This window comes from Eleginops maclovinus, chromosome 2 (assembly GCF_036324505.1).
Source record: "Eleginops maclovinus isolate JMC-PN-2008 ecotype Puerto Natales chromosome 2, JC_Emac_rtc_rv5, whole genome shotgun sequence".
Lineage (NCBI taxonomy): Eukaryota > Metazoa > Chordata > Actinopteri > Perciformes > Eleginopidae > Eleginops > Eleginops maclovinus.
Window position 1 is genome coordinate 26,732,100 of NC_086350.1, and position 16,525 is coordinate 26,748,624.

The following is a 16,525-nucleotide window of genomic DNA, read 5'->3' on the forward strand; positions in this document are numbered from 1 at the left end:
TTTATTATTTTGTTCTTATTTTATTTAGACCTGTGTGTGTATTAAGTGTTCTTATTATTACTGTTTATTACCTGGGAAAGGGGGTTATTATTGTTTTTTAAAAGTGATATAGGTTGTGTCACCTTTGTGTATGAAAAGTGCTGTATAAATAAAGTTTTGATTTGATTGTTAAACAGTGCAGCCGTGTTCCTCAAGGACTCTTACACCTCGTGCATTATATCCCCAACACTGCTGCTTGTCATATGATCTGACGCTACAACTAAACCGCATCCATTTAGTACCACCCAAACCACTGGAGTCAAATGAAGGACTCTGTCAGAGGGCAAAACTTTATTTCCACAAGATAAATATAGAAAACGAAAGTGCTGTAAAGTTTTCTGAACTTAGAAAAAAAAAAAAAATAGACCCTCACTCGGTTAAATGGAAGAATACATTTAGAGAAGCTGCTCTGATCTGCCTGCCGCTTACGGACATCTACACCCAGAGAAGGAGCAAAATCAATCAAGAGCTATAATTAAAATGAAACAAACACCAGAAAAGAACATGTTAACTCAAGCTGTTGACATTCTTCACATCGTTTACACATTAGGAGTAGCAACTGATTCTGCCTACTAAAAAAAAGATCCAGCATGTTCATCCCTGCTCTTAAATGAGGTGTTCTCCTGAATGTGTTTGGGATGGGACAGTGGCAGGTGGGGATGAATATTACTTTATTCTGAGATGCTTCCAAAAATGTCAGAGTGAGGTTTCAGTGTTGCTTTACAACAACTTTACAGAGTTAAATAGATTATAAATGTCCCTCTATGACAGCAATGGCAACCGGAGCTCACACATCACAGTCAGCACATACCAGGACACACACAGGAAGAGGAAGGGAATTCCCTCGCTCTGACCGACATCTGTGGAGTTTCAGTTAGCTGCTGATCACTTTCTAAACTAGGTTCCTTCAGGCACTGGCGGGGGAAGCACCCATGCAATCACTTGCATTCCAAATAAGGCGTTCAAAGCGAAAAGTCTGAATACAGGCATGAAAAATAACAAAGAATAACAAAGAATAAAAGGAAATAAATCATTTTGACACTGCTGGAGGATAGTCCTTAGTTGGATGCAGTATTAGTGCTTGTTGCTTGGATGAATCTGGAGGGAGACGATTATTGTTAGTGTTACCAACACAATGATATTTCTTTCTTAAATGTCCCCTTTCTGACTGACAGAGCTAAAAAAAAAACTAAATGTGTAGATACATCGTTAACCCACACTGCCATGTCCCCCAACTCCCGTATAATCACTGTTTATTAAAACCCTTTTCTTTTTCATCATTGTTAATTATACAGTTTGTAAAATGTGTTTTTGTACAAAGCATACATCCAAAAGTGTGTGGTTTGAGAGCAGGGGACTGTAGCCACATGAGGATGTGTTACAGAGAGGGAGGGAGAAAAGAAGATGTGGAAGGTAAACTGAGATCCAAAGGGGAACAGCAGGGGAGATAAAGATGGAAGTGGGAAGGTGAGCCACAGAGACTCATGCCTTCTCAGGTGGTATTTATAGACAGCGTGTGTATTTATAGAGCAGGGCAATGGAAATCGATAGACTCATTAAGTCCTCCTGGTAGGAACAGTTCAATAGAAACACACACAGCTCCCGTCACCCTCTTCACACTGCACACCGCTGCAGCCCCGACACACTCCCGCAGGACACTCAGTTTCTCAAAGCAGCCAACCTGGAACGTGTGAAAAAACGGGGGAGTGTTAATCAAAAGGAGACATAAGACGTAAAAAAGCAGCTGCAGTACACTCAATTACAACGTCCAAACATCAGTGTGGGGAGGGGGAGGGGGGAAATAACTCCTTCTCCAGGGCTAAGCTAGCTCTGCATCAGCAGGAGAGATCAATGGCCATATTGGATTTTTTTCCACCATCAATATGAAGTATGTGTGTAACAGAGCATGCAATAACAAGGAGGCGGGTGGATATTCTATTTAGGTTTTCAGAAACGTATCACTCAATTTCTTGATTGATGTCGATTCATGTCAATTTAATAAATCATAAGTAAGAATATTTCTATGGTGCGCTGTGATGGAGACTGAAAATAGCTTCTGAAGTTATTCATTATAACACTAGAGAGGCTGACGCGATTACGTATCAATGGTTAAATGTCCCGATCAGCAAATATTTACTGAGATTCTTCATTAAAACAACTTGAAGGATGTATATCATTTTTTTATCTAAGTTTGAAAATTATAATTATTACATTTAATTAAGAAACAACATGGTGAGAATGTGAGAGCTGCTACTGGGACGGGGCCATGACCCAGCACTGAAAGAAGAGTCATCCATGCTGGGCTAATGGTTCAAACTATGGAATAGCAATTAATAATAATAAAAATAATAATAACAAAATTAATATCTCTACACAAATGGATGGCATCAGATAAATTATTCTAAATCGACAGCAAGTGTTGGAAGAAGTATTCAGAACCTTTACTTAAGTAAAAGTACAAATACAGCAATGTAAAAGTACTCAATTGCATGTAAAAGTCTTAGTAACGACGTATTAGCAACTCAAAGCCGTTTTTAAAACATGTCTAATATTCTCATGGTCTTTTTTCTGGATTTCATGTGTAATATTAAAGCCAAAGTATTAGTTAGCTCCTTCTGAGGGATATATCAGTATATAAGACATTATGACATTTTCTTTCTTATGTTTGATATTTGGTGATATAGCTGATCATTATTGACATGTAAACATCAAAAGTTTAGAGGGAAAAATCAATAACAAGTGGAGCTTTTAACAACTCATAGATGACTGAAATGCGTACCTGAAGGAACAGCTTTTAGTTAAACGTCAGCAATCAGAAAGGATGAACACTACGGTGTGGTCCTCAACAGTAGGTTGAATTGAAAGGATTGCAATATTATCCATTTTGTACAATCTTTATCTCAAAAGGGAGTAAATAGTTCAATATTTCCTTCTGAGGTGTAGAGGAGTATAAGTATAATTAGCATCAAATGTAAATACTCAGGGAAAGTACAAATACCTTAAAAATGTTCTTAGACTGTCATGTACTTTCCATGACAGTCTACAGCAAGCTATTCTTGACTATCTTGCATTGACCTGAAGCAGGATCAGCAGCTAGCATCATGTTAGCAGCCAGAGAGCTGTCAGTACTGAGAGGAATATAATGAAGGACTTCACCAACATCAACATTTACACAGATATGTTAAGCACCTAATGGGGTATTCAATAATAGAGAAAATGAAAAATGGAACCCTCAATGTAAATATTTAAATATACAGCCGCGGAAAAAATGAAGAGACCACTTCAGCATTTTCAGTTTCTCTGGTTTTATTATTTATAGGTATGTCTTTGAGTTAAAGGATTTTTTTTTTTTTTTTTTGTCTATAAACTCTCTGTGTTGGAATTCAACAGACACTGGAATGGCTGCCATACATGTAGAGATAAAGATTTAAGAAACAATTGGAGTGGTCTCTTCATTTTTTCCAGGGCTGTATGTCAAATATAACAGTGAATTCACATATTCCCAGAGATGTCAGAGTGACATTTTTCTAAACCATTACATACGAAATTTGAAATGAAACAGAGTGGACGGCTGATCTTAAAATTTAAAAGGCTGGAGAAATGGTTGTGTTGGCTGAAATAAATGTCAGTCTAAAATCAAACTGATCAAATCTGTGGCATTTGTTGAAAACTAGTGTTTCTGACTGAAGAAAGATTGTTTCTACCTAGGATATGTATTTTATTACTGTGTGCTTCATTTAATATGTTATTCAATCTGAACAACCACCTTGTTTTTAACAGGGTCTATTTCCCCGTAGAAGAAGAACATCTTTCTCACCCTAGAAATCAAGCATTCACACATTTCCTTTTATTTAAATCAGAAACATTTAGATGTTTTTTTCACCAGAATTATTGTTTATTTATTCATATATTCTCACTTGCATGCTTGGGAAGTTTAAATATATGTAACTGTTAGTATTTCTTCCTGTGGCCCAGACCTTTCTCTATCACATGCCATATCATTTGGCCTTTCTAAAATCTGGTATCAAAATCCATTACCTTCCTCCTGACATTAAGCCACTCCATCGGAAGTATTGTTCCATTATGACTTTGCCTACACAACATTAGTGTTCTGTGTTAAGGGAGGAGGGGGAAGAGTGGCTTTCTGGGTAATCTAATTTCCTGATCTCATGCTCTATTCTAACTGCCTGTTCATGTGCAACTAGATATCTCGATGCCAGAAAATGAACAGTGAGTCTCTCTGCCAGACACTCAGATGTTGCTTCTAATCTGTAACCCAGAGAGTGGCTCCACTTACTCTGATACCTAGAGTGGTGCAGGAATGAGTCCTAAAAACCTGGAAATGAGTCAGCATTTTACCACTAGCGGTTTCCTCCTCTGGAAGTCTTTTTCACTTCTTAATGTGTTTTTGGTTAGCAGCCAAATAAGAGATGTTTATGTTTTGTTCTACTTGCAATTGCACATTTAAAAAGTACTGAATAAATGATTTAAACAAAAACTAATAATAATAATAAGTACATGTTATAAACACAACAGTTGGAATGTGTTGGATTTAGTAATTCAATTGAGTTTATTAACAAATTAATTGAACAAACTTGATTTGATTTACCAGTTATCTGGTGGAATTGTATTTATATTTACAAATTATCTAGGAGAATTTTGATTTTGATTTATTATTAATCTGGGAAAAATATCCGTGAAACTACTTTATATTTTCGGCATATCTGTTTGAAACTAATCTTTATTTACTGAATATGTTTGAAATAAATGTATGGATTTATATTTATAGAATGTGCATTTAAAATGAGGCCCTTGTGTTTTGTTGTACGACATAAAATGCGTCAGTAAATACCCAACTGGTCAATGTCTTAAGCTTCTATGTGTCATAAAAACGCCGGTTGCTAACCGAATAGGACCAGTGAATGTCATCAAACCAAATGACTAGCAGTCTTTAGCTTAGCGGTGGTGACGTGAAGTCATGTGACCATGATGTAGTTCCTTTATAACCTAACGTTAGCTTTTCAGTTCAGGAGATTGAATCAATGTAAAGTTATGTCAATATACGGATATTATGTATCGGCTAACAAACATTATTTTCTGTAATACTCCAAAATAAATCCCATCGCTTTTGTTGAGGAAGTCCATGAGATCTTCCAGGACGGCCTACCAATTCACCTCATCACTGCACCACTCTGTTTTCTGCCCCACTATCAATGCACCAGTATCCACTCCCTCTCCTTTTGCTCTCTGTTCTTTCCGACAGACACACACAGATCCTCCTCCTCCCACTCACTGTGATTGATTATGATTTTTGTTTACTGCTGGTTTATTGTTTCTTAACGAAAGTCACTCTGGTGATCTCTGCATAGAAAGGTTGTCATCGTCATGTTATAGCCTTGTTATATTTCTTTATCTTTTTTCTTTAAATATAAATATGAAATGTAATGCCCTCAAATGTCTGGACATTTTCTTTATAGTAGGAAAAATCTTTATTTTTCAAGCAATTTCATCAAAGTTCCAGTATGGTGACAACACTAGTACCGTTGCAGTTCTTATTAATGGCTGTTACTTTACTGATGTCCACTACTAAACACTATTTATTACTATTTTTTTTCTGAATGTTTATATGCTCACTTACTTTGATAATGCAGCTTTTTGTTCTACCTTGGTATGTTCTCATTTTATTACTGAGTGCTTCATTTAATATGTCAGTCAATCTGAAGTGACACTAACAGGGTCACTTTCCACCGCTGTGGGACATATAAGGGATTTCTGGTTGAGATGATGACAGTGGTCCTTACCGTCTGGACAGCTGGTCCTCCTTATCCTGGGCCCGCGAGCTCTCGGGGCCCACTGAGGTGGCTCCTGCAGGCAGCTGGCTGAGCTGGTCCATCACCTCGAGGCCGCTCTCCTCTGCTATCTGGTGGATCAAGTCATCCACCTGTTCCTGAGGCGTGGTCAGCGTCATCGCCGAGCTCATGGAGTCCTCCATCACCTGGGGTAGGATTGTGTAGTTTAGGATAGGACAAACGAAAACTCCACAGGTGCAAACTGGGATTGGTTTTAAGTCCTCTTTAGTTTGAATATGCAAGATCTAAAAATGTTTTAAAACACTGGAAAGAAAATACAAATAAACATAGTGCAGAACCACTCACTGAGGTGTGGACATCCAGGTTCTGGACTTGGGTTTCAAACTTATCCATGACTGCAGAGACCTTCTGGAGATCCATGGAGCCAAGAGCTTTGTCCAGAGCTTTGGTCACCTGGCCCATGCTTTTAGTCACCTGATGGAAAGAAAAGCCTTTATAATGCATTCTGAAAATGAAATAGTGTACGGGAGAAAGCAGCAGAGAGATGAAACTCACCCCCTTCATGGTGACAGCAGTCTGGACTTTAGAAGCCACGGCGTCCACTCGAGACGACATGCGCAACCAATTCAGGCCTTCATTTTTTTTCCGGATAGCGTTCTCTGCATAAACTCTGGCACATTCCACATTTTTCTGCTGCAATGCCTGGTGAAGAGACAAACATACTGTTAACACTGGAAAGTGCATCTGAAATTTACCTCATTTACTTACACATATTTGAACAGTGGAGACGAACACACAGCAATACACTTACCTCTAATGCCAAAAACACGCCCACTATACTGTTCATCACCAAATATATATCTCAACCATGATCATTACAAGCAATTTGTCAATATGAAATATTCAACTTGCCTTTTCAACGTCTGAACAGTAACTCAGGCCATTAGCGGTAAGGCAGTGGAATATTACCTTTTGAAAGCATGACTGGGCTCGTATCTCACAGCCGCTACTTTCCTAGCGTTTGATATGTGCTTTGTAATGGTCACTAAATGCATTTTTTTAGGCTAAAAAAACAAAGCAATATCCTTTCAGATGGCCATGCTTGTCTATTGTCCGTAACACATGGCTTTTGCATTCGTTTTTGAGGCTTGCATTGGCAGCGTCTGCCTGTGTCATATTGTGGATATCACCAGTTAACATGGTGGGGTTTATTTCATCCATGTCAAACGGTGATTGTAAACAGCTGACAAGAGCTGACAACACTTATATGGCTCAAGCATGGCATTTTTTGAGCAGGTCGGTGGCGTAATGAGTAACATTCATGGTTGAGATATATATTGCCCAAATGTACGAGTTCGAATCCTGTCCTAGAGTATAATATTGTTTATTTTCATTTTTAGGCCAGAATATTTTGTGTTGTTATCTGTAGGTGATCTCAACATGCGCATTTTACATGAACTGGTGATGTTAACGTATTTTCGCCGAGGTTTTCTACGTTGTCTGGTCACACTGCAGACACAAGTTGACGAACCTGGCAACCACAACATCTGGCGGAAAAGGTAAACAAACGCCACCAGTTAAACCGGAATCCAGTTAAACTGGAACACCGGTCGTCTTACTCAAGGTTAGTTAACCTGAAACTATACAACAAAACTTGACATAAAGATCTATCTGTTATTGAGATTATACAGCACTAGTTTAAAAATGCTTGTTTCAAATAGAGACGTAATTTGCAACACTATATTTTGACCAGAAATGTGGCCAGTGTTACCGTGAATCCGCGTAACGTTTAATTTGAATCAGAATTTTAATTTTCACATGATTCAGTTCACGAGTCGTTTCTATTGAACACTCGATTACAACGTTACTTTTAATACGTTTAATAAGCTAACTTACATGTGATGGTAAATGTATTATTGATACTGACTTGCATAGTCATAGTTATTATTGCTGCTTTTAAGAATTATACCAAACAAGACACATTATCAGTGCAGAGGCTGTTAGCGAAGCTAGCAGAGCAGACAACTAGCGGCTTGCGCCCACTGACGGCGCCAACCTGTCAATCAAAGCGACCACGCCCTTAATTGTGCATAACCTTAAGCCTTAATATAATTCAAACGGGAGACTTCTATAGAAATCCACCCTCCTCACAGTTTTCATGAATAGGGAAATTAGCTATAAAGACCAAAAGCAATTTTTGTACCACGCTGTAAACATGTTTATTTCTGCTGTAAAAATTGGCATTTTAACATGGGGGGTCTATGTAAATTGCTCTGTTTTGGAGCCAGGCCACGCGGCCATTCGATGAACTGCAGTTTTTTGGCACTTCCCTATATGTTTCACTGCTCAGCACCGGAGGTTGCCCCTTGTTCATCACCCTCTCCAAAAGTGAGGTTTTTTAAATGATTTCTCTGACCAAGTTTAAAGTGCTATATTCTACTAAGATATAAAGGACATAGACTCTTTTTAGAATATATGTTTATGTTTTTAACTCATTAGCATTCTATTTCCTTTCAGCTTGTAAAAAGTGCATGTGTCTTTGTCTTCTCCATTGCCTACTCTTCAATCAGCTGTATCGGGGAAGACATATCAAAAATAATAGTTTGTCAAATTCCTCTCTTCTTGTTTGTTTTTACAACTTGTGTACTATTGTCATTCTTTTGTTTCTGAATTTCATTGTGTAAATTGCATCTTGAAAGGTGAATCTGACAAGTTGACATTAGAAACACCAACGGTCACATTTTTAACCATGTTGTAACCCCATATCCATGAGAGAAGTCATGCTGGTATCTCTTCTGTAATCTGCTACCCAAACATGCATTCAAACAGTGACAGAGATGTCCAATGACTTTACAAAATCGATATTAACACACAAAACAACCAGGGGGCCCTCCTAGTCAATACTAAAGATATACTGACCCCTGCTGACGGATGCGTGACACTCCCGATGTCACCGCACCAGGACTTTACTTTAATCGTGTGGATTTTGAATGGATCTTAATCGCTGCTAATTTAAAAAGTACTGAATAAATTATTTAAATAAAATAAAAAAGTTATAAAAGGCAACAGTTAAAATGTGTTGGATTTAGTAATTCAATTGAGTTTATTAACAAATTAATTTAAGAAACTTGATTTAGATGTACCCGATATCTGGTGGAATTTAATTTATATTTCCAAATGATCAAGGACAAATAGATTTGTATTTATTATTAATCTGGGAAAATATACGTGTGAGACTACTTTGTATTTTCTGAATATTTGTTTGAAATTAATCTTAATTTACTGAATATCTGTTTAAAATAAATGTATGGATACATATATTTATAGAATGTGCATTTCAAAGTATGCCCTAAATTTAAGGCTTTTTATACATGTTGAAAATACAACTGCACATAGCATAAATTGTAATGTTGTTAAATATACAAAATGATTGTAATAAGCAAAATAGCCTTTGGATTTTAACCGGCAAGCTAATAACATATTTTCAAAACCAAACGTTTTTCAGTTGCGAATATTTAAAATATGATTTAAAGAAATCAAATATCAAGATGTCAAGAAAAGAAAAAGCTTCCCGTTTGTTTCAAACTCCATCTTAATAAGTGACTGTATCATTATTATTCATATATTCAGTTATGTTTCAGTATGACTAGTCAAATAAGCCTTTATGGTCATTTGTCATTGCTTAGGCTGTATTTAAAATGACTTCAGAAATGTGGAAACAAGAGTTCCTGGCACAATGACATAACACAGAACAGCCACACCCAAACATCGTCATCACCCTTCAGCTGCCAAATACAAAGACCACAAAGCAAGTTCTCCAACCTCTTTATAAGGAAAGAGAAGAAAGGAAATACATTTTCGGCTGCAGATATGATCCATCTGGAGGGCAGTTAGTGAGTGCAGCCTGAAAAACTAATCACCAAAGTGTAGCGGTGATTTGTCCTTAAACCAAACACAAACTAACAAAAAATCAAACTAATGCAGGTAGTACATTTTACATAGGAATAAATTCCATTGTCCAAGAAAGAATTTCCATGATCAAACAAAACAAAGAACAATGGCTTTACCTCCTATTATTCCTGTTAAAAACATTTAGCTTTCCTCTTGCCTACACACTCCTTCAACTGTCTCCAATAAATACCCCAATCACCCTGTGAAGCTACCTTAAAAAAAGAGAAGCACAAGAAATACTAAAATGAACTATAATAATTATACAAAATAATAGTTAAAAAGAATCTAAAGAAAATAAATCTTTAACTGTGAAAATAATACAAAACAATGAATATCTCCACCAAAAGCTTGACCTTTTAAAAATATATACGTTTTGTTATTTTTTCCTTTTTATAGTGTTCACAGTAGAACTGAATGAATATAGAAACTAATGAATAGAGAGAGAAAGAGAGAGAGAGAGAAGTATCATAGACGGAAAGGAAACTGATGGCATCATAAGGAATGCATCTAAACAGTCAGCCTCTGCCCCGCCCCGGAGGCTCAGCCTTCAGCCTGACCCACTGTGCTCACCTTCTTGACTTTGGCCTGCTCCTTTTCAGCCTCCTTCTCCGATTTCTTGGCCAGTTTCTCAAGCTGCTTGGCAGTAAACTGTGAGCCACAGAGATAGATTTAAAGGATATTAATAAAAACATCCACATGTTTAAGTTAGAACAACCAGATACAGATTCAACCTTTTTGCAGGTACATACCTTTAGCTGGAAGAGTGTGTCTGTGGAGACAGTGGGAGACAGAGTTATTTCGTTTGTATTATGTAAATTATATATAATACAATATAATAACCTTTTATTATATACTCAAACATTGCCTTTTCACTCTTAGAGAACAAACAGATTAAGAAACAGAGTGGACAAGTAAGGAACCTTTTACTTCATATTGTTTTCAGCTTAAAATAAACCTTCATCTAACATCCTGTACATCTGGAGAAATAAAACCATTGTCTTGATAATTAATTTGGTTAATATTTGTTAGGGGTCTCTTTTCCAAAACACTTTGCAAATACTATAAACAAACCAAAAATACACAACTGGAGACAGTATAAATTGTGGTACTATAAAATCATAAAAGGCAAAAATGCTGTGAAATTCCAAGCAAAACATAAACCAAATCAAATTAAGAGAGTATAAAAAAGGCATCAAAGAATTGTTTCTGGAAGGGCTGAATTTCAGTTATCATGTAATGAGGAAACAACAAAACATGATTCACTATAACAAATGTGTTATCTTGTTTTTATAACCTAGCTCAATTAAAATCTCCCTAAAATATAATCAATAAATAAAACTTATAGAAAAAACAACAAAGTTATTTTACATTTTGGTGTACAAAGCTAGTGTTTCTTTCGCATAAGTGCATCAATAAATAACATAACATAAATGCATCGAGGAATTGTAAAGCTTAGTGTCTAAAATAGTTTGTGGAAGCTACACGAATAACATTTGAATAGGAGTGTGAAATATAACAGACATTTGCTAACTCATATTTAGTCACAGCCAGCGTTAAGACAAAATGTTAACTCAATCAGAAGACCAAATGAATAGTCTGTCTAGGAACTATAGTTAGATAATATGATAAACAAAACAACTGGACATAAAAACGCCTGACAGCTAATGTAGCTAATAACCCACCCAAGCTAACCAGCTAATGTAAGCTAACTGACATTGGGTTGATTATATAGAGCTTAAAACAGGAAACATCTATCAAGATGGGTCGTTATGCTATTAAATCAGGACATACCATCCATGTCAAGAACAATTTGATTCCAGTTGAGCACAGAAAAAGATATTTAAGCTCCCCAACAGTCTCGTCTAGGTTTGTTTTGATGGTGGATCTGAAACATCTGATACTGCACTTCCTGGTTCGGGTATTCTTCTTCTGTAGTTTTTTAATTACAGGCTGCAAACGTTACTTATGAAGTGCATACTGCCACCTAATGTACCGGAGAGTATTGTCCCGTGAATTATTAGTATTGTATTAACATAACGTTACAAGACAAGCCTGAATTTAATAAAGGTTTGAGTTGTTTAAACGAACAGATAATATAGAGAATACAATGCATGGAAAGTATTGTTTTATTACAATCAGTGGAGGAAAGTTACTAAGTGCTTTTACTCAAGTACTGCACTCAAGTGCATTGGAGGTACTTGTACTTAACCCCAATATTTGAATTTTCACTACTTTATACTTCTACTCTACTACATTTTGGTAACCAATTGTGATCTTTTTAATCAACATAATTTATTTTACATATTTGTTTACTAGTTACTTCATACATTCTGATTTTGACAAAACACAAGTTTTCTGAATAGATTTAACCATCCAACATTATAAGTTTAAGTAACTCAAACCATTAATGGGTTGACAGAAATTGTTTTTGACGTTTTTTGTTTCACAAATCCAGCTACATAAATGAGAAGATTTGCTGCTTGAAAATATTTGAAAAAACCCAACATTTTTTGCAATGAGCAGTTGTTGGGTTAGTTACTTAGTAATACAGTACATATGACTTATAACTGTCTTTTAAAGTAATACGTTACATTACTGTCTCTGAACTGTATTGCGTTACACTACATTTGAGTTACTTTCACCAAAACAACTGCAAAAGTATGGCTTTAAATGCTAAAATGTAGTTTATTAAATTCCATTAAAGCTATCTATCTATCTATCTATCTGGCAGTATATGTTGAAAATAGTAAGTAATTAAACTCATGCTCTGTTTAAGTGGGCTGAATAATATGTGATACCGGTAACATGACGTCTCTGTGTGTTATTAATAACATGTTAGTGGAGCCTCTGCACGGCCCTGTAACCTGCTGTATATGAACGAGTCTCTATGGCAGCGTTAGCTCACCTTGTCATTGTTGTGTTAACGGGGATTTGGCTGACAAGCTTTCTAAAAGCCGGCGATTGAAGGTTTGCGGTAGATTGAGGCAGTGTTCGCGGGGACGCGCAAGGGTGACGTCATTTCAGTTATTGAGCGTTTCGTCTAGTTTTCTAAGCGTAAGAACTAAAGAAAGGATTAACTTTCTCTATATTGAATTAGACCTTTCCCATCAGATTAAACAGCAATCTGCTGAATAATTTATGTGCATACACTTGAGAGCAGGCTCTTTGGAAACTTTCGAATCTCTAACAATCTTCGTATGCTGCCCTCGCAGTGCGTTCCAGTCTTGCAAAACTACACAGTGGGCTAACAACTTTATCTTGTATGAAGAAATGGAATTCAATTCACAAGGCTTTCTTTTCTTGTTTCTTTACTGAAGTTCCAGCAAACATACAGGAGTTATTTCGTTTCTTGTAAAACTGTAATCAAATAAACAAATAAAACGCACATGAGTTTACACTTCATGAAGTACAAATCAAGCTGTTCATTGCTGACACACGAGACCACGAGAGCTAGCATTGCTAATCAGATTACATTTGATAGCTTGGCTGTCCTTGAGCAGGACGACGTTGCCGGTCTTGACATTTGGCCTTTCATCAGTCCACTTTCGGCGGCCTTGCAGTGTTGACAAGTAGTCCCTTCTCCATCTCTTCCAAAAGGTGTTTGCAAGGCACTGGACATGTCTCCATTGCTTCCCGTGTAGATCAGCCATTTGGAAGTTTCCGGAGGGAGCTGCAACGGCACTCATCTTCTGGGTGAGTAGCATCGCTGGGGTGAGGACTGTAGGCATATCGGGGTCAGTGGACACAGGTACCAGGGGCCTGGCGTTCATGATTGCCATCACTTCGGCCATGAGAGTGCTCAGGACCTCATGTGTGAGGCGGGTGTGTCCAGTCTGAAGCAGCATGGCATCCAGCATGCGTCTGGCAACGCCGATAAGCCTTTCCCATGAACCCCCCATATGCGAGGAGTGTGGCGGGTTGAAAACCCAAGAGCACCGCTTGCTTTGAAGGTAGGCTGTTATGGTTGTGTCTTCCGTGTTAATGCTCAGTTCTTTGCAGGCTCCCACAAAGTTAGTCCCTCTGTCAAAGCGGAGAAGTCTGGCAGGGCCACGGATTGCAAAAAATCTTCTGAGCACATTGATGAAGCTGTCGGTTGTCATGGATTCAATGAGCTCGAAGTGGACCGCTCTGGTGGACATGCAAGTGAATATCACTGCCCAGCGCTTACTGTCTGCACTTCCTCCTCTTGTTCTCCGTGTTATGATGGCCCACGGCCCAAAGACATCCAGGCCTACATGGGTGAATGGAGGCTCGGTTGAAAGTCTGTCGGCAGGCAGATCCGCCATCTTTTGTTCCTGTAGCCGGCTGCGCAGCTTGCGGCAGGTCACACACTTGTGGATGACTGAGGACACCAGATGCTTACCACCAATGATCCAGTATCCTGCTGCTCTGACTGCTCCCTCGGTTATGTGTCTCCCCTGGTGCACTACTTGTTCATGGTAGAATCTTACCTGGAGTGTGGCAATGTAGTGCGTGCGTGGGATAATCAGTGGATGCTTTTCTTCTCTTGACAGGTCAGGCACGGATGTTATTCGAACTCCGACCCGCAGCAGGCCGTCTTCGTCGGCCACTGGATTGAGTGTTTTGAGTGGGCTTTGTTTGTGAAGTGTCTTACCATCTTTCAGGCATTTTAGTTCGTCTTTAAAGACCTCATGTTGATCGGCACGAACAATCACACACTTTGCCTGTGACAGTTCACTTGTGGTGGGTGTGTCTTTGAAATACCTCCAACCTCTGCATTCGGTGCTTGCTTGATCATTGTCCATCATTTTCTGCATGAACTCTGTGTAGTGGCTTTTCATTTCTGGCTTTTTCTCCAGGGTCTTTCTGGGCGAGCCAAGGCGTTTGAGTGCTTGTTCCTGGTTGCTTAGAAGAGATCGTCATGGCGACCGGAACGGCAGGGGTGCTACCCAGCTGTGGTCGTCGTCCTGGAAGACCTCTCTCTTCATGATGGTCAGGAACACTTTGTCATCCACTGACATTGCTGTTTTGTTGTCGTCTCTGGAGCGGTGTGCTGCTGTGGCCTTCCTTAACCTGGATGTTTTTTGGGCAGGGATGGAGAAAGGATGTTCGGCCATTTTGCAGCACGTTGGCTTTGTACACGTTGATTTCGTTGTGGGCTGGTTTGTGTACAGCCCCCAGACAGACGACACCCACGATGACCCAGCCCAGGTCCAGCCTTTGCGCATATGGAGCGTTGTGTGGCCCGTTGATTTGTTCACGCACCTGTAGTGTACCAACAGTAGTGTTCAGGATGGTCATCGAACTGTAGGAGACCGGAGCTCGCCAGTTATCGGCGCATGAGGTACCTGGCAAGGTCTTGTGCTGGCTGTAGCACTGGGGAGGGTCCCTTGTTCGGACTGGGTGGTGGACGAGGCGGCTGAGGGCATGACTTGAATGGGGACGGTTCACTTGACTGTTCTTTCTTTATGTTGCTGACTCTCGGCTTTGGGTTTGTGTGAGCAACTGCTCCAGCGTGTCGGTGGGGTAGTCTGTAGACGTCCAGCGGCACATGTGTTGATGGCGGTAGGTCTATAGACATCCAGCGGCGCATGTGTTGAGGGCGGTGGTTCTCTGCCGAACATTGCTGAGTGCTGCTGGACGTAGTCGCCTGTACGTTCATAGGTACTGAAAGGCTTACCCGGGAGGTATGGCTCATAGCGCTTCTCCCCGCTTTCACTCTCCTCATCCTGGTATGCTGCAGCTGCTGCCTCATCTTCTGGCTCATGAGAACGTGGAGACTGGCTTCGAGTTCAGCTTTCTGCCTCATCACCCTTGCTTCTCTTTCAGCGAAAGTCACCTGGGCTTGGCTTGTGCTGCTTTTGACTTGGCACGTGCTCTGGCAGCCGCTGCCGATATTGCTGATCCGTTGGACCTTTTGGATATCTGTGACCTGGAGTTGGGTGTTTTGAAAGGGTTTTGTCGCTCGTTTACCTCGTAGCCGTCTTCGGGTAGTTCTAGTGGAGCTGCGCCCTGTGCCTGTTCTACTGTACCCACCTCTGGCCTGTCAGCGTGTAACCACATCCTCCTGGGCTATATTCATAAACTTGAACTCGCCGCGCTGTTGTCTTTTTACTATGCTGCCCTCGCAGTGCGTTCCAGTCTTGCAAAACTAGACAGCTAGCTAACAACGTTATCTTGCATGAAGAAGTGGAATTCAATTCACAAGGCTTTCTTTTCTTGTTTCTTTACTGAAGTTCCAGCAAACATACAGGAGTTATTTCGTTTCTTGTAAAACTGTAATCAAATAAACAAATAAAACGCACATGAGTTTACACTTCATGAAGTACAAATCAAGCTGTTCATTGCTGACACACGAGACCACGAGAGCTAGCATTGCTAATCAGATTACATTTGATACGTATATAAGTGAGAATCCTACACATTTGACGTAATTCTTGGTAATCTAAACAGAGTCTAGCATGAAATCATATAACATTTACTTACAGACAAATAATGTCCAAAGCTCAAACGTTTTAGATAGGATTTCCAGGAGCGGTGTTACAGCTTGCTCTTTCTTCGTGGAGTGGTTCAGGAAGAGACCAAAGCTAGGCTTGCAATTACGTACACTCACGCTAGTACCGCAACATGACCACATGGTGGCGCTATCTACCAAGCAAAAGGCAAGATACACAAGAACTTAAACTGAAAACAATGCATTTCCTATGGAAGGCAGAACACTTCGTATAACCCAAACTTCCGTTTTTAGTGTAGTCCCTCTGTTA

General features: G+C 39.2%; 1 protein-coding gene across 1 annotated transcript; it reads right to left on the bottom strand.

The window, feature by feature from the left end:
* Positions 1-315: 315 nt before the first annotated feature.
* chmp1a (charged multivesicular body protein 1A) lies at positions 316-11,736 on the bottom strand. The gene is made up of 7 exons (XM_063910022.1): positions 11,592-11,736; positions 10,550-10,569; positions 10,371-10,448; positions 6,405-6,551; positions 6,195-6,323; positions 5,841-6,034; positions 316-1,720 (listed from the first exon to the last, which is right to left on the bottom strand). The coding sequence occupies exons 1-7, from the start codon at positions 11,596-11,598 to the stop codon at positions 1,699-1,701; spliced, it is 597 nt and encodes a 198-aa protein (XP_063766092.1). The 5' UTR covers positions 11,599-11,736; the 3' UTR covers positions 316-1,698.
* Positions 11,737-16,525: the final 4,789 nt, after the last annotated feature.

Coding starts and splice junctions, on each gene's coding strand:
- chmp1a (XM_063910022.1), bottom strand. Junction 10,449..10,549: donor ACACACTCTTCCAGCTAAAG/GTATGTACCTGC, acceptor TGTGGCTCACAG/TTTACTGCCAAGCAGCTTGA. Junction 6,035..6,194: donor ACCTGGATGTCCACACCTCA/GTGAGTGGTTCT, acceptor ATCCTACCCCAG/GTGATGGAGGACTCCATGAG.